The sequence below is a fragment of the Salvia splendens genome, chromosome 16 (assembly GCF_004379255.2).
Source record: "Salvia splendens isolate huo1 chromosome 16, SspV2, whole genome shotgun sequence".
In the NCBI taxonomy this organism is placed as follows: domain Eukaryota; kingdom Viridiplantae; phylum Streptophyta; class Magnoliopsida; order Lamiales; family Lamiaceae; genus Salvia; species Salvia splendens.
This window is the reverse complement of record NC_056047.1, coordinates 23923080-23948288: the sequence shown is the minus strand read 5'-3', so window position 1 is coordinate 23948288 and position 25209 is coordinate 23923080. Positions and strand designations below refer to the sequence as shown.

Genomic DNA, 25209 nt, shown 5'->3' with positions numbered 1-25209 from the left:
AGGTGTGCAAAAATGTATTGACTTTTACTAAAAAGAGGAATTACTCTATTACTATGGAACGTACCAAAATGACAAAATGACTCTATTACTATGGAACGGAGGTAGTAATAACATCTTTAATGAAGTAATAAACCTACTGGAATATATTGTATTTTTTAATGTGAATAAAGTAAAAACTCAGTTCAATGAATTAGAATGAAGCATGTGGTGAATCATTTCAAAACTTACTGGAAGTAAGTAAAAATATACTGTAGTTTCAATGTACTATGTATCGGAATGAGGTAATAAATCTACTATAATTAAGTAAAATGAGCTTGTAATGAAGAACGAAATAATTTACACATCAACGAATCTCCTAAAAAAACTAGATTTAATGACCCTAATTTAGTCTCTAGTTCGATTTTTAAAATTAGTTCGACATTAATCAGTAAGTCTTATCAAGCTGTAATATGTATATTTTATAATAATTGTAATATCGTTTTTAATGGACGGAGGGTATAATTTGTTATTGAAAGATAATATAATTCTTTAATTTATATACTAACGATCATAATAATATAATTAAGTGTTTTGGAAATTAGGCTTCGATACAGTGTAGTAACTAATAAAGTAGCTAAAATATTCCTTTAAATATAGGACTCCATTTTTTAATTATCCGTGCATTAATGTTCTTATTGTGGCAGCCTTTATTTTTCATAAATAAAATAAAATAAATAATTATGATTTCAAATAACTAGCAAACTGAAGAAGTACTAGTACATTACTAATAACTTAAACAGTAGTATAATTTTGTAAATTTTGGCCGATACAGAGAAGTTTGTATTGTCTTCTCTCTAGGATAAAAAAAAGCTATTTTATCTTAATTTTTACGAATTGTATAACTTTTTATTATTGAATTTGCTACCAATCAAGTCGACTAATTAATACTATATAAATAGTGGTTTATCTATTCATTTGGGGGTCCAACCAATAGTCAATATTTACATTTTTAATCCCCAAATTCTCTCATTACTATTCCGCCTAGGGTTCTCTCTCAAATTTTCTCCTTTTTCCTTCGCAATTCCCCATTTCATTCAAGGTGAGGAAATGGATCATTGCTTCAGCTCCTTTACGATAAATTGTAGCCAGGTTTAATTCAATTGGAAGAACAATTTTTCAGCCACTTTTTGGTTTGTGATTCCTTCAATCCCCAATCGTATATGTGAATTATGCGCGCGCCGAATGTCTATTTACTTATTTAAAGTATTATTTTTCTGCTCATAGCTGCTTTATGTTTCAGTTTGAGAAGCAAATTGAAAGATATGATTTTAATATATATTCTGATTAGGCGCATTTGTAATTGAGCATGGTTGTACTGAATTTTATGATGGTCGGATTTCATGTAGTTTTTTATTGTAGCTAGGGTTTGACATGTTTTTTCTTTTAGGATTTTTGGGGGAAATGGGTATTTTGAGATATGGAGTTGTGAAAATGAGTATATGTTTTAGATTTGGAGTCAACTTTGACTGATTATTGAAGTTGTATGTCTTTCAAGTTGGAGGAAGCATTCATGTGAGTAAGAAATAATGTTTTTTTTAATAAAAAAACTTTTATACTGCAAATAAAATAATATCTGGAAACTTTGGATGTTTTTCTGGGGAATGGTGTTCATACTCAGTTGAATCCTTAAATTTTGGGGCTAACACCCTCTAACAGTCTCTATTGGTTTATTTTGATATTTTGAGGCTAGTTTCGTTAGGCTTTTTGGCAAGAATGTAAACCAGATGATTCTCTTTCTATCTAACAGTTACTATTTCTTTTCCATGTGTGTGGTATGGTGATATTTCTTTATCGTTACTGCTCTTGATCATTAATTCAGTTATATGATCTTTGATTCCTTATCATTGTAGGAACGGGTGATCCATAATGTCCGAGATAAAGTCATCTGGGAGACCATTTGATCAATTATTGGAGAAAGTATTATGCATGAATATACTTTCTTCTGATTATTTTCGTGACCTGTTGAAATTGAAAACTTATCATGAGGTTATTGATGAGATTTATGTTACTGTCACACACGTGGAGCCATGGATGACTGGAAACTGCCGAGGGCCTTCTACTGCTTTCTGCCTCCTCTACAAATTCTTTCTTATGAAGCTCACTGTCAAGCAAATGCATGGCTTATTGAATCACCCAGATTCTCCTTATATTAGAGCAGTAAGAACCTTTCCTGGTATATAGGACATAGAAGATTTTCCTATTTTCTGTTTTAAGTTGTTTACAGTTATTTGGTATGAAATGATTGATGTTTTGTCATGTATCATTTTTCAGATAGGATTTCTCTATCTAAGGTATGTAGCTGATCCAAAGACTTTATGGAGTTGGTGTGAACCGTATGTAAAAGATGATGAGGTATGCCGTAAATGCCTTGTCCACTTGATTCTGTAAAGTTCGTTTTTATCATGAATTGGTTTCTTGAAGTTGGTTTTATGTAGTTTGAAACGACTGTAATGTGTTGGACTTTCAATGGACTGGTACAGCTCGAGCCGACCAACTAGATTACATGTCAGCATTGTGTTTGTTATAATAACTTAATCTTTAATGTATTACTCATAGCGTCCGAATTTCCACACATAAAAGTTAACACATAAATATAATTTAGGCAAACAAATATAAGATTCACAGCACATTTCTCCAAACATTTAAAAAAAGAAAGAAATATTTGATTTTTTTTTCTTCGAACACATTCAGCCTGTTTTTCCTGTGGCATATTCTCATATAAAACCAGGCACTGTGGTTTACATATTTCTCGGAAGTCAGTCTCTCCTTATTGAATACTTTCTCTTACGGTACTTTTTGATATTTCCACTATTATTTTGATGTTTTTTATTTAGCAATTTTATAAGTTATCGTGCTATCTCTCACTGACTGCAAGGGAATCTATGATCGTTCTGTTTGGGTTATGTGTGGATGATCTCTTGCCTATATGACTGGAATTTCCTGTTGTGTCTGATGCATTATGGCCAGGATGGAACAATTTTACAATTCATCAGTGGTGCATTGGCATGATTCCCTTCAGGTGAAATGTTATGTGGGAATTTAAAAAATATCTGGACAAGGTTTTGTTGTATATATGATAAGTTATTCATGTTTTATTATCTGACTGGTCTAGTTCTGTTTCCACTTGGTATCTCATCCTGGATTACTTAGGCTGTTGCATTAGTCATATCTGGGAACATTTCTTGAATAATTCTCAAGTTGTCTAGTGGCTTCTGGGGGACCTTTTTTTTTTATGTCAGCACCATTATGTTATTAATTTTCTTTTTTTTTTCACCGTCAACTTGTATCCATTGAACATCACTATATTTTATGTCCATCTCTTAATTCCAGGAATTCTCTCCTGGTTGTAATGGCCGTATGACAACAATGGGTGCGTATGTGAGGGATTTGCTTCTTGGACAGGTTGTGCATCATCTGCTCTTGCTTTGATTAAAATTTTGAGATTATTGCTTTTCTACCATCAGCATCTTTGTCCATTCTGATAAATTGTTTTCTGCATGCAGTACTATTTTGACACACTTCTTCCTCGTATTCCGGTGCTGGTGTTGCGCACTGTTGTAGCCAATCTTGAAAGTATGAACCTGCCATCTAAACACTGTGGAGTTACTGGTGAGACCACTCGTGGCAGTGAAGAGACTGCAAGAAGACCACCTTCTGTTAAGGCTGCCCTTTCTGTCTCTTTCGGTCAACGTGCCCCTCATCGGACAATAACTAGGGATTCATCTCCAGTTCGGCGAACAGCTAATCATTATTATGATCGAGGTAATGAATCAAGACGATCTCCCCAAAATGGTGATCTATCTGATCGGGATCATCCTGGAAGGGAGAGAGACAGGGGCAAGGACAAGGACGACAACCGCGATCAAGACAGAACCAGGGATCGGCGGTATAGAGACAGGGATGATGAAAGGAGAAGAGAGCCGGAAAAAGGTAAGGATAGGAGGCATGATTATGACAGGAGATCCCGAGACACCTATAGAAGGAGTTATGATAGGAGGGGCCGTGAAGACTACAGGAGAGAAGGCGGTTCTCATCAGAGCAGAAGTAGGAGTAGGAGCAGGTGCCGGAGTCAAAGTCAGAGCACCAATGAATATGGCAAGCATAATGTAAGTGGTCACAATCCATTTAGCCATGAAAGTAAGGAGAAGAGATCTGCATCAAGTAATCTGGCTGAGCTCAAAGATCTGTACGGTGTGTCGAGCAATCAAAAGGAGGGCGTGGCTGAGGCCTCGGAGGGTCGCCCTTACAGGCCCGGTGGTACTGAGGAGGTGATCAGACTTGGTGGTTCGTCATGGAGGTAATGTGATTCACTTGCAAACATGAAGGAAATTCGTTGTTAATGTTATCGCGAACAAGTGACTGACTGATTCACGACACCGGGAAGTATGGGAAGAGATTGATGCATAATCAAGCACTGTGTAATGTATTCGTGGCATGATTAGCAAATGAAAGGGGGATATGAAGCGAGAGATCACCTTGTTTACGACAATGAAAAATTTGGTAAGGCTCTTACTCAAGATCTTTGCTTCTTGTAATTTCAACTACTGTATAAGCCAATTTTAAACTGTAATGTACGAGCAGTATACTTGATGAGTTTTTTCCTTTAACCCTCATCTCCCCGTATTCTGAATTTATTTCAATTGACGATGTTCTTCTACCTCTCTTGCTTTCTTGATATTTAATCTGAGATTTTTTTATGGGACGAAGGTGAGGGGATATTGAATTCAAACTCAATGCTTATAGATTCGAAATTTGAAGAGTGGAAACTTTGGGGACGAATCCGGTGCGGCTGCGAGCATTCAATTTTTTGACTGAATTAGATTGTGTGGTGACAGAAGAAACATGAGGTGGTAATTGGTGATGAAATTGTACTTGCAAATAGAAACAAAATTGAGTAGTTTCTGTCATTTGGAGAAACAATGAAATTTGTGGTTTCTATATAGGAAATTGGTCCATAAAATCAAAAACTTTGCCTAAAATTTGGTATGATCCACGAACTTTATAATTAGTATAAAATCACAATTTTGCACTTTGTTTGGTATTTCTCATGACATGTCTATTACTATATTTGACTAACTTACGAGACTTTTTTTTTTATCATACTTGACACAATTAAATCAGCGTAATTTTCAACCATACTTTTTATCCTACATGTTATAAAATTAAAAAGTGGTTTAAAATATCATAAAACGTATCATGGTTGCCTACGTAAAATAAAATTTTAATGAAAATATCTTATTTGAGTGAATTTGAGAAATACCAAACAAAATGTAAAGTTTGTGATATTATAGATCAATTTTAAAGTTCATGGGAAATACCAAATCATAGGCAAAGTTGATGATTTTAGAGACCAATATTTCTTTCTAAATTGATTAAAAAAGTCAAAATTGCGCAAGAATAAAGAGGCAAGAAAATGACGTGGAGGCTGAAGAGGTTATGGAGATTAGTTTATGAATAAAAGAGGGAAATAGGGGAGAGAATTTCAGAGAAAAAAGAAAAAGAGTATTAAACATAAAGGTGGCATAATACACTCTTACATAACATTCCTAAAGATTCACAACTCCGCAGACATAGCTGGACGAAATATAGTTCATGCTAATAATGCCCCAAACCAAACCAAACCAAACCAAAGCAGTAGCATTTCACTTAATTATGTAGATTAAAATAATCAGCAAACCCCTTTAGTCTTTTTCTTGTGATCAGCAACCATTTTCTTCCAAGCATCAGTGATCTCCCTCTGCACTTCAAGGGCAGTCTTCTTCACCACAACCGCATGCTCCTCGTCCGTGGCGATCTTCTCCGTGACCCTCGAAGGGATCGTGTCGAGCTCGTGCATGATCTTCTCGATGTCCAGCACCAGCCTCTCCGCCAGAGTCCGCGAGAAGTCCTCGCGTATGACGACGCGAAGCACCGTGATGTGCTGCGCGTCTGGCGGCATTGTGTAGGCGGGGACGATCCACCCGTAGCGGCGGAGCATCTCAGAGATCTCAAACTCGTTGTGGCGGCTGCTGTCCTTGAGGCTGAACGCCACCAGCGGGACGCCGTGGTCCTTTGACACGATGGTAAAGAGCCCTGTTTTCTCGAGGCCATCTTTTAGCACCATTGCATTTTCTTGGCAGTTTTCCATTATGTTGCGATACCCCTGCATTTTTACCTCTATTCTCATTTTGTTGTATTCATACTAATAAATGTTGAGCATACGTAGCGATTGATTGCTTTACCTCATAACCTAACCGAATGAGTTGATAGTATTGAGCAATTATTTGACTGGACCCTGCAATTTTTTGAAACATCAAACTTAGTTGATGAACTTAATTGTTGGGTGCAAACTAGAGATGCCCAAGGTTTACGGTTCCGAACCGGAATCGTGAGATTTAAATAGAACCGAAACTGTCACTTTTGGAACCGTAAGCCGGTTCAGGTTCTAAAATTCCAAAACCGAAACCGTGCTGGATTGCCGTTTCGGGCAGTTCCAAACCGGAACCTTGAAAAACCACCGAAAAACCGTGAAACGATCCGGAACCACCGCAAACCGGCGGTTCGAAACCGTGAAAAACCGTCGATTCCAAACAAAAAACCGAAACCGGAATCGGAACCGCAAACCACCCTCACGGTTCGGTTCCGGTTCGACAATTTCCAAAACCGAAGCCGGCGGTTTCAAACCTTAACCGCCGGTTCCGGAATCGTGGGGCAAACCCATCGAAACAAAGCAGACAATATCAAACTAATGTGTAGTAGACTATCCTTTCAGTTTCAGTGGCATGAGATAGTATGGGATACATTACCTTTGGAGAAGTTGAGGGTGAAGGTGGGCTGATCGGATCCGAGATAGTTGATGTGGAAGATTAGCTCGTCGGGCAAGTCGTCCTTGGTCCTCCAAATGGCCCATCCGATACCAGCATACACCAACCCGTATTTGTGCCCACTCACATTGATACTCTTCACCAACGGCAATCTGAAATCCCACTCCAACTCCGGATACAAAAACGGAGCAATGAAGCCACCACTAGCCGCATCCACATGAATGGGGGTATCCCATCTGCCAAGAGAAATTAGATACTAGTAATATATCAGTTTTTAGATATTTACTCCCTCCGTCCTATTAAATATGAAACGTTTACTTTTAGACACGCGATTTTATTTAGTGTTGTTTTGTGAGTTGATAAGGAGAATAAAGTAAGATAGTGGGAAGTAAGATAGAGGGAAATAGTAGAGACGGTGATATTTTCATTTTAGGAAATGTTTCATTTTTAATGGGATAACCCAAAATACGTTTCATTTTTAATGGGACAGAGAGAGGATTATATACGAGTTTTTGTGTAAGAAATAAGATACCCTGTTTGTTTGTTCTTCTCGACCAAGAGGTTGTTGAGGCGCTTGACATCCTCAAATTCACCGTTAAGAGTAGAGCCTAAGATGGCGGCGACACAGATGGTGTTCTCGTCGACCATCTCGACGGCCTTGTCGGGATCCATGACGTAGTATCCTTCAGTTAGCTTGACCTCCTTGAGCTCCACTTCGAAATAGCGGGCAAATTTCTCCCAGCAGACTTGAACGTTTGCGCCGGTGACAATGTTGGGCTTGTCGTGGGGTTTCCCGAGCTGTTTCATCTTGTTCTGCCATTTCCTCTTGAATGCCAGACCGGCCAGCATTATGGCTTCCGAAGATCCCACGGTTCCCACTCCCACCGCCGTCTCGTCGTCTCCTAGTGGTGCGTTGAATAGATGCGCGATCATGTTCACGCACCGGTTCTGCTCCAACACAATATTCAACATTATTAAGAATGGAGGACATTTATCATATACTTATTCGGATAGTCATTTAAAGACACATTTTGATTTGATATGTGTTTTAAGAAATTGTTTAACTTTATAAAAAAATTTGCTAAAATAATTAATGAAATGTGAATCCTATTCTCTATGTATTAATTTTATAGTAGAATATAAATGTAATAAATTAGTAAAATACATAGAATCCACTTATTAAAAAAAAAGTGCAAATATGTCTTTAATTGGTGAACAACTGAAATGATAAAACGTATTAGGTTTTAGCGGACGGACTCTTATTTCTACTTTCTAGAGTGAAATCCTTAAGTTGAAGGGGATTGGGTAGGCTGGAAGGACTAATATGGACCATAAAAAATTAAATTAAGTGGATCTAATTTGTAATGACTAACATATTTTTGGATCCATCATCCCAACACTTGACACATTTAATTTTTAAATAAAACCAAAACATCCCATACTTCTATCTTACTCATTGGAGGATTCTTCCTCCCCTAGTTGGGCCTGCAATGTTAGGACCACTATCTAGAGTGTTCGAGATTGGTTATGTTAATTAGTTAAATTATATCCACTCTTTCTCAATAAATATGAAATATTTAATTTCCGACACAGAATTTTATATAATATTGTTTTATAATTATTGAAAAAAAGTAAAGTTAAAAAGAGAAAAAAGGTAGAGATGATATGTTTTCATTTTATGAAACGTTTCATTTTTATTGAAACAAAAAAACGTTCCATTAAAAATGGAACAGATGGAGTACCAACTTCTTTTTTTAGTTCAAATTATAAACTTTTTTACCATAAATTATTAGTAGCTCTATCTGAACATAATAAGTTGGTAGCAGATATAATCGTTTTACTTTACTTTCTACATTATATATATATATATATATATATATATATATATATATATATAGGGATGTATTCATATCATTTTTGTATCTTTTGTTCTATTGTTCTTTTTAATCTCAGCCTTACGATTTTGTCATCCGACAGTTAGATTGATGTCACGTGTCATTTAATAATGCAGATTTTTAGTTGAATAATGCACACCGACTAATAATGCACTATTATAGTGTAATAATGCAGATTTTCAGTTGAATAATGCACACCGACTAATAATGCACCATTATAGTGTAATAATGCATATCATCACAACCATCCAATTCAAGGATCCAAGGGCTGTGATTAAAAAGAAGCTATATATATATATGCTCTCTTAAAATGTAAAATATTATTATAGTACATAAACTAGGAAAAACATATAACTAAGTGGCCTCCTTATGTAAAGTAATTTGGGTCTCATTAATATTTGAAATATAACATACTACCTATAAAGAAGTATTAATAATTAAATTCTAAATTAAAAATAATTGTTGGAAATCAAAAGAATTAAATACTCGTATGAAATAACATAAAAAAAATCAAGGATCTATTCACTCACACTCCGTTGAAATTGTATAGGATGACATCCACTCGTCGATAAGTAGTTGGTCCCTACTTTCTCTCACTAGACTTTTTGTATTGGTGCAAAAGTTCTTCGATAATTAAAAATTGTTTGTAACTTTCCTTTGTCTACACGTAGTCCAATTGTCCACATTTATTAAATGAGAAGAACCAAATGGTGTAGAAATTAAATAATGTTAATCTGTATCATGGAATGTGATCAGTGATCACCAACCGTCGTCGAGGAGTTGTAGGTCTCAGTTTGCACAAAATTAATTGTACCACCAATATATACACATATTGATATTGTATTCCCAAATTTGTGCATATTATTGAATTTATTTGTCACGCCCGCATTTCCTAAGGATAGGAAGTACGGTGGACCGCGACTAGGGGGGGAATAAAGAAGCGGGGAAGAAAGGGGGGTAACAAGAATATTTGACCCAAAACATTTAATAAAAGGAAATTCAATTCAAAACAAAGTACTGTGACGACATTCTTGAGTTAAAGTATTCAGAGTTTTAAATGAAAACATCGTGACGGTTTACAAGCAGCGGAAAAGACCCAAAGACAGATGATGCCGGGTATGACGACACGACACCATCCAAAAGATAAAAACACACTTTGGCTTTAACTGCTCAACATCCGTCCTCCCCATCGCCGCTCAACCTGCACATTAAGAAAACAACATGCAGGGCTGAGTACTTAATGCACTCAGTGGACACACGCCAAAAACAAAGTTTGTCATGCCATAACAGTGTAACATTGGGGTTTTGAGTATAATGAAAATAACCCAAGTACACAAAACACATTTCATAAATTCGACTGCGCAGTCATTTTCCGATATTGCCACCCTTATTCCCTCAATCATACACTATCTGATCCAAACCATGACAAGGGGCGTGGCCACACCCCAGGTCATCTAGACCGGCCAACTTGCTCTCAGATGGCACCCAGTCTCGTGTACACTAGCCTGAGGGTTCGCAGCCCAACAGACCCGAATTCGATTAAACATATGTGGTAAACCACTTCAGATAGGTTTCAAAACAAAATAATTGGCAAGACAAACAGTTCACCTCCATAAACATTTCCGGAACAAAGTCCGTATTTAAAGATAACCCACATAAAAGTAGGGTAGAAAAGCCCACCTCGATTGCTTAGCTTTTAAAACAGTTCCCTTCAACCACACTTTCCTCGAAAAAGATCACCCTTTTGAAAGATAAATAATATCATGATTAGAGTCAGGGTAAACGAGGTTTAAACGACAATGCATGATTCCTACGTGGACGACTTCAACATCTAGCACGTTACACGAACGCACACTTAACAACATATTACAAAACAACACACAAAGTCACACGTTCGAAACACACCCCGCACGCAAACGACGTACCCAAAACGCGCACACGACACACGAACACAGCACTCCAAGTCCTGGCATACCCTTACTGTGCAACGGCTCACTTGGCTCGGAAAAGGTTCGGAAAAAGCTCGGAAAAAGGATCGGCGTCTCGGCCTGGCTCGGTGTCTCGGCCGCCTGGCTCGGCACCTCGGCCGACCGTCTCGGCCGCCTGGCTCGGCACCTCGGCCGACCATCTCGGCCGCCTGGCTCGGCACCTCGGCCGCCTGGCTCGGCACCTCGGCCGACCGTCTCGGCCGCCTGGCTCGGCACCTCGGCCGACCGTCTCGGCCGCCTGGCTCGGCACCTCGGCCGCCTGTCTCGGCACAGCTCGGCACCTGTCTCGGCACAGCTCGGCACTTGTCTCGGCATAGCTCGGCACCTATCTCGGCACAGCTCGGCACCTGTCTCGGCACAGCTCGGCACCTCGGCCGACCATCTCGGCCGTCCGGCTCGGCACCTCGGCCGACCGTCTCGGCCGCCTGTTCGGCACCTCGGCCGACCATCTCGGCCGTCCGGCTCGGCACCTCGACCGACCGTCTCGGCCGCCTGCTCGGCACCTCGGCATCTTATGCTCGGCACCTCGGCCGTCTGTTCGGCACCTCGGCCATCTGTTCGGCACCTCGGCCGCTGGTTCCGTGTACACTCACTTTCCTTCAACTTCCGATTCTCAAACCCTATACGACATTCCCACCACGCATTCTACGTCCCAAAACACACCCAAACACCTGGGATCGTCCCTTCAAAACTTCCCACCAGCCTGCCCTAGGCCGGACCCTAGATCTCTCGGCCAACCCACACAAAACCCTTGAGCCAAACACAGATTTTCCCGAGCCATCTCTTGGCCAAACACACCCACATTCAACACAAAAACATAACACTCAGAAACCCAACCATTGCACATGAAAACATCACCCAGAACACACCACACGCAGAACTGCGCAGTTTACTTGCAAAAATCATAATAAATTCATACGACATCCAAAGAGGCTGAAAATTACACACCACACAGAAGACACACCAAAGTTTATACAGTTAAAAAAATCGTACCAAAAGGAGGTCGTTTGCTCAGTTAAAAAGGGGTCGGAACCCACTGCCAGTTACTATCAAAAACATGTTCAACACAAGCACATAGCCACAAATCCTACTCAACATCTAACCCATCCAAAAACGTCCTATATGCATGAGTTTTCGAATTAAACAAGGGTTAGGGGTTACCTTCCCCGGATGGTTCAAACGAAACGCAAAAGCTTTACTTCCTTTTCCGACTCCGATTCACGACGAAGGAGGGTATCACCTTGAGGAATTCAAGACGATGATGAGAGGGAGTGAATGAAAAAGATGAGAACCGAGAGGGAGAAGGAGAGAGGGAGCTTACCGGTGTTGAGAGCAATTGCAAGAGAGAAAGGAGAGAAAACGATGTGGGGAGAGATTGGAAAGGGAAAGATGTATCGGTTAAGAGGGAGTGGGGGAGGTTGAGAAATTAGTGGGGAGGGGGTGAGAAACCGAGAGAGAGAGAGAGAGAGAGAGAGAGATTTAATTTTAATTAGGATTTTTAAAAACATGGCTTAATTAATTATTTAATTACATTTAATTTGCCTAGGTAGAAAATACCACATCCACAACAATCAAATAAACACAAAAACATAGAAAAGAATTTCATCCTTAAGTAAAAGAATAAAATTCCACAAATTTTCGGGTATTACATTCCTCCCACCTTAACAAAAATTTCGTCCCGAAATTTGTTAGATTACTCAAACAGCTCTGGAAACCTCTCTCTCATCTTATCTTCTAATTCCCATGTTGCTTCTTCGATTCCATGATTCCTCCACCGTACCTTCACCGAAACAACTGACTTATTCCTCAATTCTTGCACTCTTCGATCCACAATGGCCTCGGGCTTCTCCTCATAGCTTAGATCGGGATTTAGGACCATCATTTCTTCTTGGTGAACGATGTGTGTGGGGTCGTACACATACTTCCTCAATTGTGACACATGGAAGACGTTGTGCACATTTCCGAAGCTTGGTGGTAGGGCCAATCTGTATGCTACCACGCCGACTCTATCCAAAATCTCGTATGGACCGATAAATCGGGGTCTCAGTTTTCCTTTCACTCCAAAACGAGTTATTCCCTTAGAAGGGGAAACTTTCAAAAAGACCTTTTCCCCGACCTCGAACTGTAAGTCGGTCCTTCGAACATCCGCATAAGATTTCTGTCGATCTTGTGCCTCCTTGATCCTCCCACGGATTTGTCGGACAATCTCTATCATCTCTTCTACAGAGTCTGGTCCGAGAATTCTTCTCTCACCCACTTCATCCCAATAAAGTGGCGACCTACACTTCTTTCCATACAAAGCCTCATATGGGGCCATCTTGATAGTCGCCTGGTAACTATTATTGTAAGCGAACTCTACCAGGGGCAACACTTCTTCCCAACCTACGCCTCGATCTAGCACCACGGCTCGCAGCATATCCTCTAAGGCTTGAATTGTTCTCTCCGACTGCCCGTCGGTTTGTGGGTGGAAAGCTGTACTGAAATTCAACTTAGTCCCCAACTCGTGCTGCAGGCTTGTCCAAAATCTAGAAGTGAATTTAGCATCACGATCAGATGTGATTGTCGCTGGGACTCCATGCAAGCGTATAATTTCCCGTACATATACCTTAGCCAACTGATCGGATCCATAAGTGGCACGAACCGGCACAAAATGGGCAGATTTGGTGAGGCGATCTATAATCACCCAAATCACCGTGTTCCCTCGCTGGGATTTTGGCAGTCCTACCACAAAGTCCATTGCAATATGTTCCCACTTCCATTCCGGAATCTCGAGGGGTTGCAATTTCCCATAGGGCCGTTGGTGTAGCGCCTTTACTTGTTGACATGCTAGGCATCTCTCCACAAATACCGCAACATGCTTTTTCATACCGTTCCACCAAAACTGTCTTTTCAAATCTTGATACATTTTGGTGCTCCCTGGATGAGCAGCGTATGGGGTTTCATGTGCTTCTCTCATGATTTCCATCCTCAGGCCTTCATCCTTAGGCACACACAACCTTCCCTTGTATGTGAGACCATTATCCGCTGCCTCACGAAAATTTCCGAGTTCACCCGTCCTCACTTCTGAGCGAATCTTCTCTAGTAACGTATCTCGCCGTTGAGCTTCTACAATTTTGGCTCTTAAGTCGGGTTCCATCACCAACGTGGCTACTATTCCTTCCACAGTCTCGGGCATTCTCACTACTTCCAACCGCATCTTACTGAACTCTTGGATTAAACTCTCCTCGATAGTAAGAAAGGTGGCCAGCTGAGATTGAGACTTCCTACTAAGAGCATCGGCCACTACGTTTGCTTTTCCCGGATGGTAATTTATACCACAATCGTAGTCCTTTACCAACTCGAGCCACCTACGTTGGCGCATATTCAGCTCCTTTTGCTCAAAGAAGTACTTTAGACTCTTATGGTCCGTGTATATCTCACAACGGACTCCATAAAGATGATGTCTCCAGATCTTCAAAGCATGTACCACAGCTGCCAGTTCCAAGTCATGCGTCGGATAATTCAGTTCATGGGGCTTCAATTGTCTCGATGCATATGCAATCACTTTCCCCTTCTGCATAAGCACACATCCCAGTCCCACCTTCGACGCATCCGTATATACCGCATAGTCAGTCTCTGGCTCCGGCACAGCTAGGATTGGTGCGGTGGTCAATTTCTCCTTCAACAACTGAAAGCTCGCCTCACATTCTGGCGTCCAAATCATCTTGACTCCCTTTTTCAGTTGTTGCGTCATTGGCCTTGCTATCTTCGAGAATCCCTCGATGAATCTTCGATAATAGCCCGCCAGTCCTAAAAAGCTTCGGATTTCGTTTTGTGTAGAAGGTGACTTCCACTCCTGCACCGCTTCTACCTTGGCCGGATCTACACGAATTCCATCTGAAGTTACTACATGTCCAAGAAAATTTACTTCCTTGAGCCAAAACTCGCATTTACTGAACTTGGCATATAGTTTCTCGTCCCTTAGAGTTGCTAGGACGGTTCTCAAGTGCTCTTTGTGCTCCTCCTCGTTCTTTGAGTAAACAAGCACGTCATCGATGAAAACCAGGACAAACCGATCCAGAAATGGATGGAACACGCGGTTCATAAGGTCCATGAACACTGCCGGGGCGTTCGTCAGTCCAAAAGGCATTACAACGAACTCATAATGACCATATCTTGTTCGAAAAGCTGTCTTGGGTACATCTTCTCGCCGAACCCTCAGCTGATGGTACCCAGACCTCAAATCCATCTTAGAGAAGACTCCTGCCCCTCGAAGTTGGTCAAACAAGTCGTCTATCCTTGGTAGTGGATACTTGTTCTTCAGCGTTAGTTTGTTTAGCTCCCGATAGTCGATGCACATCCTCATCGTTCCATCCTTCTTCTTTACGAACAACACTGGTGCTCCCCATGGTGACACGCTAGGTCTAATGAATCCCAATTCCAATAGCTCTTGCAGTTGCACCTTAAGCTCCTCCAACTCTTTTGGTGCCATTCTATAAGGTGCTTTGGATATTGGTGCCGATCCGGGCTCCAGATCGATCGTGAATTCTACCTGTCTGTCGGGTGGGGGTCCTGGCAACGCATCGGGGAAGACGTCGGGATATTCACTCACTATCGCCACATCTTCTATCTTCCTGTCTTTCTTCTCCTCCCCATTCAAATAAACAAGGTACGCTGGACATCCCTTCCTCATCATTGTAGTGGCTTGCAGCGCAGAGATAATGGACTTGCGTCGGCTCATTGGGACTCCGTGAAACTTCATCGGCTCTTTTCCGGGGGTTTCAAACGAAATTTTCCTTTCTCTACAATGAAGGGTAACGTGGTTCTCCGCTAACCAATCCATACCCAAGATTATGTCTACGCTACCCATCGTCATTACTTGCAAATTATAAGCCACTAAACTGAGTTCACCTATTCCAAAGTTCACACATGCACAAGATCGGGATATATCTATAGCCCCGCCTACCGGTGAGGTCACACTCATAGTGGGTTCGGTCTTAACAGTAGGTAATTCCAAAGTATCCACACAAGACGTTGATATAAAGGAATGCGACGCACCCGTATCAAACAAGACAACTATAGGCATATTGAGAAGTGTGCCCATACCTGCCAAGTTTCCTTGCTCAAAGGTTTCTTTCCCGTTTGCCGGCTGTTTCCCCTTCAAGGCGTAGGCCCTTGCTTGCGATGGTAATCCTTGGCGGCGTTGTTGCGGTGGAGGTGCAGGTAGTGCCTGGGATTGTGGACGGAAACCTAGCTGGTTCTGTCTCGTTCCCGTTCCCATGTGCTTGTTTGGGCAATTTCGGATGTAGTGGCCACTCCCACCACAGTTGAAGCACCTAGGGTCTCGACACTCCCCGGCGTGGTACTTGAAGCACCTTCCACATTGAGGGTTCCTCGGCGGAAAGTTTGCCCTCGGTTGGAAAGTATTCTGTCTCCCGCCATTGTAGGGTGGGTTCCTCATGTGTTGTGGCCTCTTACCACCATACTGAGCCTGGTCACCATCCCACCTCCTCTTCTCTTGGTGGCCCGGCTGAGCTTGTAGAGGTGTCGCGTTTGTTGTTGCCACAACTCTTGGCTTAGGGAGTGCATCTTCCACGTCCAGTGCACAAGTCAAGATCTCCGAGTAGGAGAGTTCTCCTCGACAGGCCAATGCGGCCTTTATCTCATCTCTGAGCCCGGCCCGGAACTTCACCGCCCATTTCTCATCGGTGTCCATCAACTCGGGCGCATATCGTGCCATCTGCGCGAGGGCTCGGTCATACTCGGTTACAGTCATTCGGCCTTGGCTTAGTGTGTGGAACTCTACCACCTTGGCCCGTCTGTACGTCTTTGGAACATACTTGTTGTCAATCTCCACCTTAAACTCCTCCCATGTTAGCGCCTCCAGGCGTGCAGGATCCATAGTTCTCTGCCGAGTCTCCCACCAGTAATCGGCAGCACCTAACAGTTGAAAGGTAGCACCAGCAATGCGCTCCCTATCTGTGCACTCCATGACCCTGAAGATACGCTCGAGGCCGCGTATCCACTCTTCCGCTTTGGATGGGTCTCCTTGTCCGTCAAATTTTGGGGGATTCTGCCTTGAGAACGTAACTATGAACCTTTCTTGTTGAGGCGGGGGTGGAGGTGGTGGTGGTGGAGGTGGTGGAGGTGGTGCCTCCACGTGGGGTTCTTGTCGTGGTTGGCGTGCACGTCTTGGCGGCATTCTGATTCAATATCCAAAAAGTGTTACTACAATTCTCATCCAAAATTACCACTTTCTCAAAATTTTCTTATAAAACCTTCATGTAGTATAAGATGCAACACATAGGATATAAATCAAAATCAAAATTCTCATTAAAAGAAAGAAGGCCAACATTGTTCCCAAGAGTAGATCGTACAGAAAGCAAAAACTGAAAAGACAACGAACTATTCTAATTCTAGACTACGACTCTATCATCCTCATCCATAGGCCCTTCCTCCGGGTCTTCGTCGTCGTCCTCCTCGGAGTTCCCTGGCAGAGCCTCCTCATAATCATCTTCATACCCTTGTTCACCCTCGTACATGCTCACATACTTATCCTGATACACGACCCTCTCTTCCACCTCCTGTGGGGGCTGCTCCTCTCGAGAGTCCACCAGTGCACAATACACGGCTTTCCGAAAGCCAGCCATGTCACCCACCATGTCATCGGTAGCGGGCTCATGCCACGTGTACCTCCTCGCCGTTCTTTCGGCCCACTCCTTCCAGCTATCGGGAAGCAAATCTATTAGCTTCTCAATGCCGTCATGCTCTGTCACTCCGAACTCCTGAGCTGCCCTCCAGAGGGTGTCGAAGTGTGCCACGAACTCGATCAACGGTACATGATCCTTCTTTCGGTACACTCTATAATCTCTGAGCACCCTCTGTGCCCTAAGTCTATCGCGATCACTCCGTCGCGGGGTTCGGAACATACGCGCCATCTATAGAAAAACAGAAACAACCGCCTCGCGTATAAAAACAGAGTGCATAACCGAAGAAGAGAGAGAGAGAGAGTGTACGTATCGCTGTTCCAACCCAAACCCGCTGGTGTTCAAAGGCCAAAAGCTTTTATCTATCATAGGTCCAAGAAGCACTAGTGAAATTCTATCACGTCTAAGTTCAAACATTCAAAAGGCCAACACATACTCACATAAAAGCTCACATCAACATTCACGTCATCATATCATCACACATCAGCCACATGCTTCCATATAAGTTCATCATACATCAACAGTTCATAACACCCTAACAGTTCATAACTCAAATAATTTCCAACTTTTCCACATCACGTTGTACCCTTCCACATGTCTCAACATTTACTTAAACTTTACATAAAAAAATCATTTTCAACACCAAAATCACAATTTCCTCCACTTCCATATACTTTCCAAAATTTCGAAATTTTCATTACCTCATTTCTGGTTGAGTGCGATGAGTCGGATGTTGAGCCAATGACACTTTTGAAAACTTACTCCAGTCAGAAAAAGAATTTTTTTGGGTCCAGAGCAGAAAGAGAAAACCTAGGCTCTGATACCACTCTGTCACGCCCGCATTTCCTAAGGATAGGAAGTACGGTGGACCGCGACTAGGGGGGGAATAAAGAAGCGGGGAAGAAAGGGGGGTAACAAGAATATTTGACCCAAAACATTTAATAAAAGGAAATTCAATTCAAAACAAAGTACTGTGACGACATTCTTGAGTTAAAGTATTCAGAGTTTTAAATGAAAACATCGTGACGGTTTACAAGCAGCGGAAAAGACCCAAAGACAGATGATGCCGGGTATGACGACACGACACCATCCAAAAGATAAAAACACACTTTGGCTTTAACTGCTCAACATCCGTCCTCCCCATCGCCGCTCAACCTGCACATTAAGAAAACAACATGCAGGGCTGAGTACTTAATGCACTCAGTGGACACACGCCAAAAACAAAGTTTGTCATGCCATAACAGTGTAACATTGGGGTTTTGAGTATAATGAAAATAACCCAAGTACACAAAACACATTTCATAAATTCGACTGCGCAGTCATTTTCCGATATTGCCACCCTTATTCCCTCAATCATACACTATCTGATCCAAACCATGACAAGGGGCGTGGCCACACCCCAGGTCATCTAGACCGGCCAACTTGCTCTCAGATGGCACCCAGTCTCGTGTACACTAGCCTGAGGGTTCGCAGCCCAACAGACCCGAATTCGATTAAACATATGTGGTAAACCACTTCAGATAGGTTTCAAAACAAAATAATTGGCAAGACAAACAGTTCACCTCCATAAACATTTCCGGAACAAAGTCCGTATTTAAAGATAACCCACATAAAAGTAGGGTAGAAAAGCCCACCTCGATTGCTTAGCTTTTAAAACAGTTCCCTTCAACCACACTTTCCTCGAAAAAGATCACCCTTTTGAAAGATAAATAATATCATGATTAGAGTCAGGGTAAACGAGGTTTAAACGACAATGCATGATTCCTACGTGGACGACTTCAACATCTAGCACGTTACACGAACGCACACTTAACAACATATTACAAAACAACACACAAAGTCACACGTTCGAAACACACCCCGCACGCAAACGACGTACCCAAAACGCGCACACGACACACGAACACAGCACTCCAAGTCCTGGCATACCCTTACTGTGCAACGGCTCACTTGGCTCGGAAAAGGTTCGGAAAAAGCTCGGAAAAAGGATCGGCGTCTCGGCCTGGCTCGGTGTCTCGGCCGCCTGGCTCGGCACCTCGGCCGACCGTCTCGGCCGCCTGGCTCGGCACCTCGGCCGACCATCTCGGCCGCCTGGCTCGGCACCTCGGCCGCCTGGCTCGGCACCTCGGCCGACCGTCTCGGCCGCCTGGCTCGGCACCTCGGCCGACCGTCTCGGCCGCCTGGCTCGGCACCTCGGCCGCCTGTCTCGGCACAGCTCGGCACCTGTCTCGGCACAGCTCGGCACTTGTCTCGGCATAGCTCGGCACCTATCTCGGCACAGCTCGACACCTGTCTCGGCACAGCTCGGCACCTCGGCCGACCATCTCGGCCGTCCGGCTCGGCACCTCGGCCGACCGTCTCGGCCGCCTGTTCGGCACCTCGGCCGACCATCTCGGCCGTCCGGCTCGGCACCTCGACCGACCGTCTCGGCCGCCTGCTCGGCACCTCGGCATCTTATGCTCGGCACCTCGGCCGTCTGTTCGGCACCTCGGCCATCTGTTCGGCACCTCGGCCGCTGGTTCCGTGTACACTCACTTTCCTTCAACTTCCGATTCTCAAACCCTATACGACATTCCCACCACGCATTCTACGTCCCAAAACACACCCAAACACCTGGGATCGTCCCTTCAAAACTTCCCACCAGCCTGCCCTAGGCCGGACCCTAGATCTCTCGGCCAACCCACACAAAACCCTTGAGCCAAACACAGATTTTCCCGAGCCATCTCTTGGCCAAACACACCCACATTCAACACAAAAACATAACACTCAGAAACCCAACCATTGCACATGAAAACATCACCCAGAACACACCACACGCAGAACTGCGCAGTTTACTTGCAAAAATCATAATAAATTCATACGACATCCAAAGAGGCTGAAAATTACACACCACACAGAAGACACACCAAAGTTTATACAGTTAAAAAAATCGTACCAAAAGGAGGTCGTTTGCTCAGTTAAAAAGGGGTCGGAACCCACTGCCAGTTACTATCAAAAACATGTTCAACACAAGCACATAGCCACAAATCCTACTCAACATCTAACCCATCCAAAAACGTCCTATATGCATGAGTTTTCGAATTAAACAAGGGTTAGGGGTTACCTTCCCCGGATGGTTCAAACGAAACGCAAAAGCTTTACTTCCTTTTCCGACTCCGATTCACGACGAAGGAGGGTATCACCTTGAGGAATTCAAGACGATGATGAGAGGGAGTGAATGAAAAAGATGAGAACCGAGAGGGAGAAGGAGAGAGGGAGCTTACCGGTGTTGAGAGCAATTGCAAGAGAGAAAGGAGAGAAAACGATGTGGGGAGAGATTGGAAAGGGAAAGATGTATCGGTTAAGAGGGAGTGGGGGAGGTTGAGAAATTAGTGGGGAGGGGGTGAGAAACCGAGAGAGAGAGAGAGAGAGAGAGATTTAATTTTAATTAGGATTTTTAAACACATGGCTTAATTAATTATTTAATTACATTTAATTTGCCTAGGTAGAAAATACCACATCCACAACAATCAAATAAACACAAAAACATAGAAAAGAATTTCATCCTTAAGTAAAAGAATAAAATTCCACAAATTTTCGGGTATTACATTATTAGTTAAATATATTGGCAAATAAATGATAAAAGAAAATGATTAGGTGAGTCGTTATGAGATACAGTTTGTCGGACTTTCAATGCATAATAATATAATTAAAATTAAGATAAAAAAAAGTTGAAATAAAGCATGTAGATAAAAAAAAAAAAAAGTGAAATTGGGGAGAAAAATGACTGGCCTGTAGCTCGGTGGTGACGGGGTATTCATCCATGTCGACGTAGTTTTTGTTGATGGCGGCCAAAACCAGCTTATCGCACTCCGGCTCCATCCAGGTGGTGACGAAGGAGGCGAGATTCAGCCTCGGATTTCCGTCCAGCATCAGCTCGTCGTTGATGATCTGGTACGCTGCTTCCTTCGGGATCGAATTCTCCGACATCTTATACCTAATTGACCATTAATTTGAATTTGAATTTGAATTTGAATTTGAATTTGTATATTTACCTGGGGAGAGAGTGGCGAACATATCGCGAAGCGAAAGTCGAGTGGACCGACACATCTGACTGGGAAGCCGCCTTCGAGAGAACCATGCCGAGTTCGGAAAATCGGAAGAAATCAGAAGACTGATTAATGTGGTTGTTATTGTTTTATATATATATATATATATGGTACTGATCAAGATATAACTAATTTTAAGTGTATAACTAGAGAATAAATCTCAGCCACACATCTTAATACTCCAAATTAATCCTATGGCTTAAACAAACTTTTAGATTTTTATGAAAAAAACTTGTCCAAGGGCATTTTGGGAACTCAATACATGAATGTGAATATGCCAAGTGACTGTCGGGCTCGGTTGTGACCCTCCGCCTCCCCACCGCCGCCCACTCCGACGCCTTCTCAGACGGCTCCGACGGCTGCACCGCCGCCGTCTGTGGTGATCTCGTCGACTTCTTCGGCTCTGGCGCTGTATGCATAGTCCGTCGGTGGCTGTACCTCTACGTCGGACTCACCGGGATCAACGTCGGCACAACGCGATCAGCCCTCCAGGGGGCGCCTTATCTAGGAAGCATCAACGTACGCCGCCTCGTCCTCCAACTGCGTCAGGTGGCCGAAGCGAGGAGTGGGGATTCCGGCGGTCAGCTCTGCCCGTGTCGGACAATTTGGCGTACATGGATAGCAGCGAGTTCGATACGGTGAAATCTGAAGTGAAGCCGAGTTTGACGGCGTTGCAGTGGAGATGGCGGCCGAGAATGCGGGGAGATTGGGAATGGGCGCATGCTTTGGTGATGGAGGGGACGAGAAGGCGGTGTCTGTGGTTAATTGGGAATGTTCCTTTAAATTATAAGTACGTAATCATTAACAAGCAATATTAATAAAATAAAAATAGTAGTAGGAGAAAAATTAGTCCTTATTTTTCATGACTTTCGAGGCCAGATTCAATTGTACCAATGATTAATCTGTAGATTATGTTATAATCATGACAGCTTGTATATTGATGGCTCTAAGAAAGTGTAACAAATTACATAAGGTTACAAAACACATCACTTTTAGCATGATTTTTTTCACTCTTGTTTACAAAACACATCACTCTTATTCTGATTTTACTTCACTCTTGTTCTCAAAATACATCACTCTTATTCTGTTTTTACTTCACTTTTGTTCACAAAACACCTCACTCTTATTTTGATTTTACTTCACTCTTGTTCACAAAACACATCACTCTTATTTTGATCTTACTTCACTCTTGTTCACAAAACACGTCTCTCTTATTCTGATTTTAATTCACTCTTGTTCAAAAAACACGTCACTCTTATTTTGATCCTACTTCACTCTTATTTTGATCCTACTTCACTCTTGTTCACAAAACGCATCACTCTTACTCTGATTTTACTTCTCTCTTGTTCACAAAACACATCACTCTTATTCTGATCTTACTTCACTCTTGTTCACAAAACACATCACTCTTATTCTGATCTTACTTCACTCTTGTTCACAAAACACATCACTCTTATTCTGATCTTACTTCACTCTTGTTTTGTGAACAAGAGTGAAGTAAAATCTTGCTAAGAGTGATGCGTTTTGTAAACAAGAGTGAAGTAAAATCATGCTAAGAGTGATGTGTTTTGTAAACAAGAGTGAAGTAAAATCATAATAAGAGTGATGTGTTTTGTAAACAAGAGTGAAGTAAAATCTTGCTAAGAGTGATGCGTTTTGTAAACAAGAGTGAAGTAAAATCATGCTAAGAGTGATGTGTTTTGTAAACAAGAGTGAAGTAAAATCATTAATGTTAATACCAACACAAAACACAAATTTCTTATTGATTGTACTCGATTAATATAGACAAGTCATAAATCACAAATTAAGCACAATTTTTATGTACCCATATAGATAAGTTATAATTACAAATCACAAATTAATGAAACTAGGGCTTTCTTCCAATCTTCATTCTTGCTTATTTGTTTATCATTTTGTTCTAATTCCATTGATTCTGCTCAATTGTGTTTAGCATTTCCAAAAAATGCATAATTGTGGTTAAAGAGATATTAGAGTACCAAAGCCTAGCATTGATAATGTTTAGTCCCAAAGTATTATTGTTCTAAGATTAATTTTTGTTTAGAGTCCCCAACTCCACCTATATACTAAGGTATTCGGTACTCCAAATGATGTAATACAATGCAATCCAATTCAATTTCTTCTTCCCAATATAGTTTAACATGGCATCAGAGGGCAGTGTCGGATCGGTCACTAGCAGCGTCAGAGAGAAGAGGACTGATATTGCCTCATCCTCGAAAGCTCAATTGGGGGATCGGTAGAGGAGGGGAACATCATCATCGATTCGGGGACGACGCTGACGTTCGTGCCGCAGGAGATCTACGAGGGGGTGGTTTCGGCGCTGGCGGAGGCGATCGACGGGGAGAAGGCTACCGATCCGCAGGGGACTTTTGGTTTATGCTACAAGTTTCGAGCGGGCAGGGGATTGAATCGCCGCCGGTGACGGTGCATATCGCGGGGGCAGATTTGGTGGTGGAGGCGGTGAGCTAGTTTGTGGAGGTCGGGGAAGGTTTGAGCTGTTTGACGATGGTGGCGACGCAGGATTTGGCTGCAATGACAATTATACCCCCGCCTTGTTATTGTGGAGTAAATTTGTGATTGAGGGAACTAATATCTCATTAAATTCGAAAATTAATACTAGCCCTTGATTTTTTTGATCTTGTGGCTATTATTTGTTCTCTAGTTATTTGGTTAAGAGGTGTTTGCCATAGATCACTACCCTATATATATATATATATATATATATATATATATATATATATATATATATATATATATATATAGGGGGGTGAGTGGTCGTGCAGCTCTCATGCCTTTTCATTTTCACCCGTTTCGTAAAAGTATGCTCCTGTACAAATAGACCATTTAAAGTTTTGTTATGAGTTATAATGCCTAATTGGTAAAATAAAAGAGAATGAGAAAAAGTAGTTTGGATTGTATAGTCGATGATAGGGCTCATAAATGATAAAATAAAAAGGAAGAAAAATGTTGTTATAAATAGATATGGACTATTTCTATGAGACGGATAAAAAATGAAATATGACTTATTTCTATGGCGAGCGAGTATTGTGCTTCGTTTGGTACACAGAATTTTATTGGAGCCTTCAATTCCAAACACAGTACTGCGTCCTTCCTCATACAATAGAAACTTTGAAACGACACAAGTTTAATGCATACTTGGTAAAGTAAGAGAGAAATAAAATAGATAAAGTAAAAGAGAGGAAGAGCAAATATAGTGAAAATAGTGTTAGTTGATTATAGGGTTCACGTTCTAAAATAGAAAGATTCAAATATTTCTATTCTTATGTGATGACCCAAAATGGAAATAATTTATATTTTTAAGGGATTGAGGTAGTATTTGGTATCATAAAAATACTGCGATTTGGAATTAAATTCCATATTAAAAGTGGTGGAATTTAAGTATTTTTAAAATTAGGCGCACATTGCATTATTGTATTGGTGAAGTAATATTAAAATTAATTTCTAAAAAGAATAATAGTAAGTGAATTTTGGCTCCACCATCATTTGATCTGTCAGCTTTCAGTGGTGATGAATTTATGGTTATGAAGAGTTGTAATAAGTTGTAGTTATTTATTGCGCCATCAAAAGTAATGGAAATGTTGATTTGTTGGGTTTTAAAAAAAATAAGTGTCGCTTAATTAATTGAGATCGGAGCATGGTTTAATAGTGTGGACACGAGGCATGAATGTGAT

The 25209-nt window shown here is 41.8% G+C and overlaps 2 protein-coding genes across 4 annotated transcripts; one reads left to right on the top strand and one right to left on the bottom strand.

Moving 5' to 3' along the window:
* Positions 1–961: 961 nt before the first annotated feature.
* Positions 962–4696, top strand: LOC121772066 (pre-mRNA splicing factor SR-like 1). 3 transcript variants are annotated; one of them, XM_042169012.1, is made up of 5 exons: positions 962–1078; positions 1890–2196; positions 2311–2391; positions 3370–3441; positions 3543–4696. In XM_042169012.1, the coding sequence occupies exons 2-5, from the start codon at positions 1906–1908 to the stop codon at positions 4338–4340; spliced, it is 1242 nt and encodes a 413-aa protein (XP_042024946.1). In that variant the 5' UTR covers positions 962–1078; positions 1890–1905; the 3' UTR covers positions 4341–4696. The 3 variants fall into 3 exon arrangements, with proteins under 3 accessions (XP_042024946.1, XP_042024947.1, XP_042024945.1); XM_042169013.1 differs by having other exon boundaries at positions 987–1128; XM_042169011.1 differs by having other exon boundaries at positions 1024–1169.
* Positions 4697–5528: 832 nt separating this feature from the next.
* On the bottom strand, positions 5529–7850 carry LOC121769971 (glutamate decarboxylase-like). Its single transcript, XM_042166757.1, has 4 exons — positions 7375–7850; positions 6825–7078; positions 6261–6313; positions 5529–6181 (listed from the first exon to the last, which is right to left on the bottom strand). Exons 1-4 carry the CDS (start codon positions 7812–7814, stop codon positions 5708–5710), a joined length of 1221 nt encoding a protein of 406 aa, XP_042022691.1. The 5' UTR covers positions 7815–7850; the 3' UTR covers positions 5529–5707.
* Positions 7851–25209: the final 17359 nt, after the last annotated feature.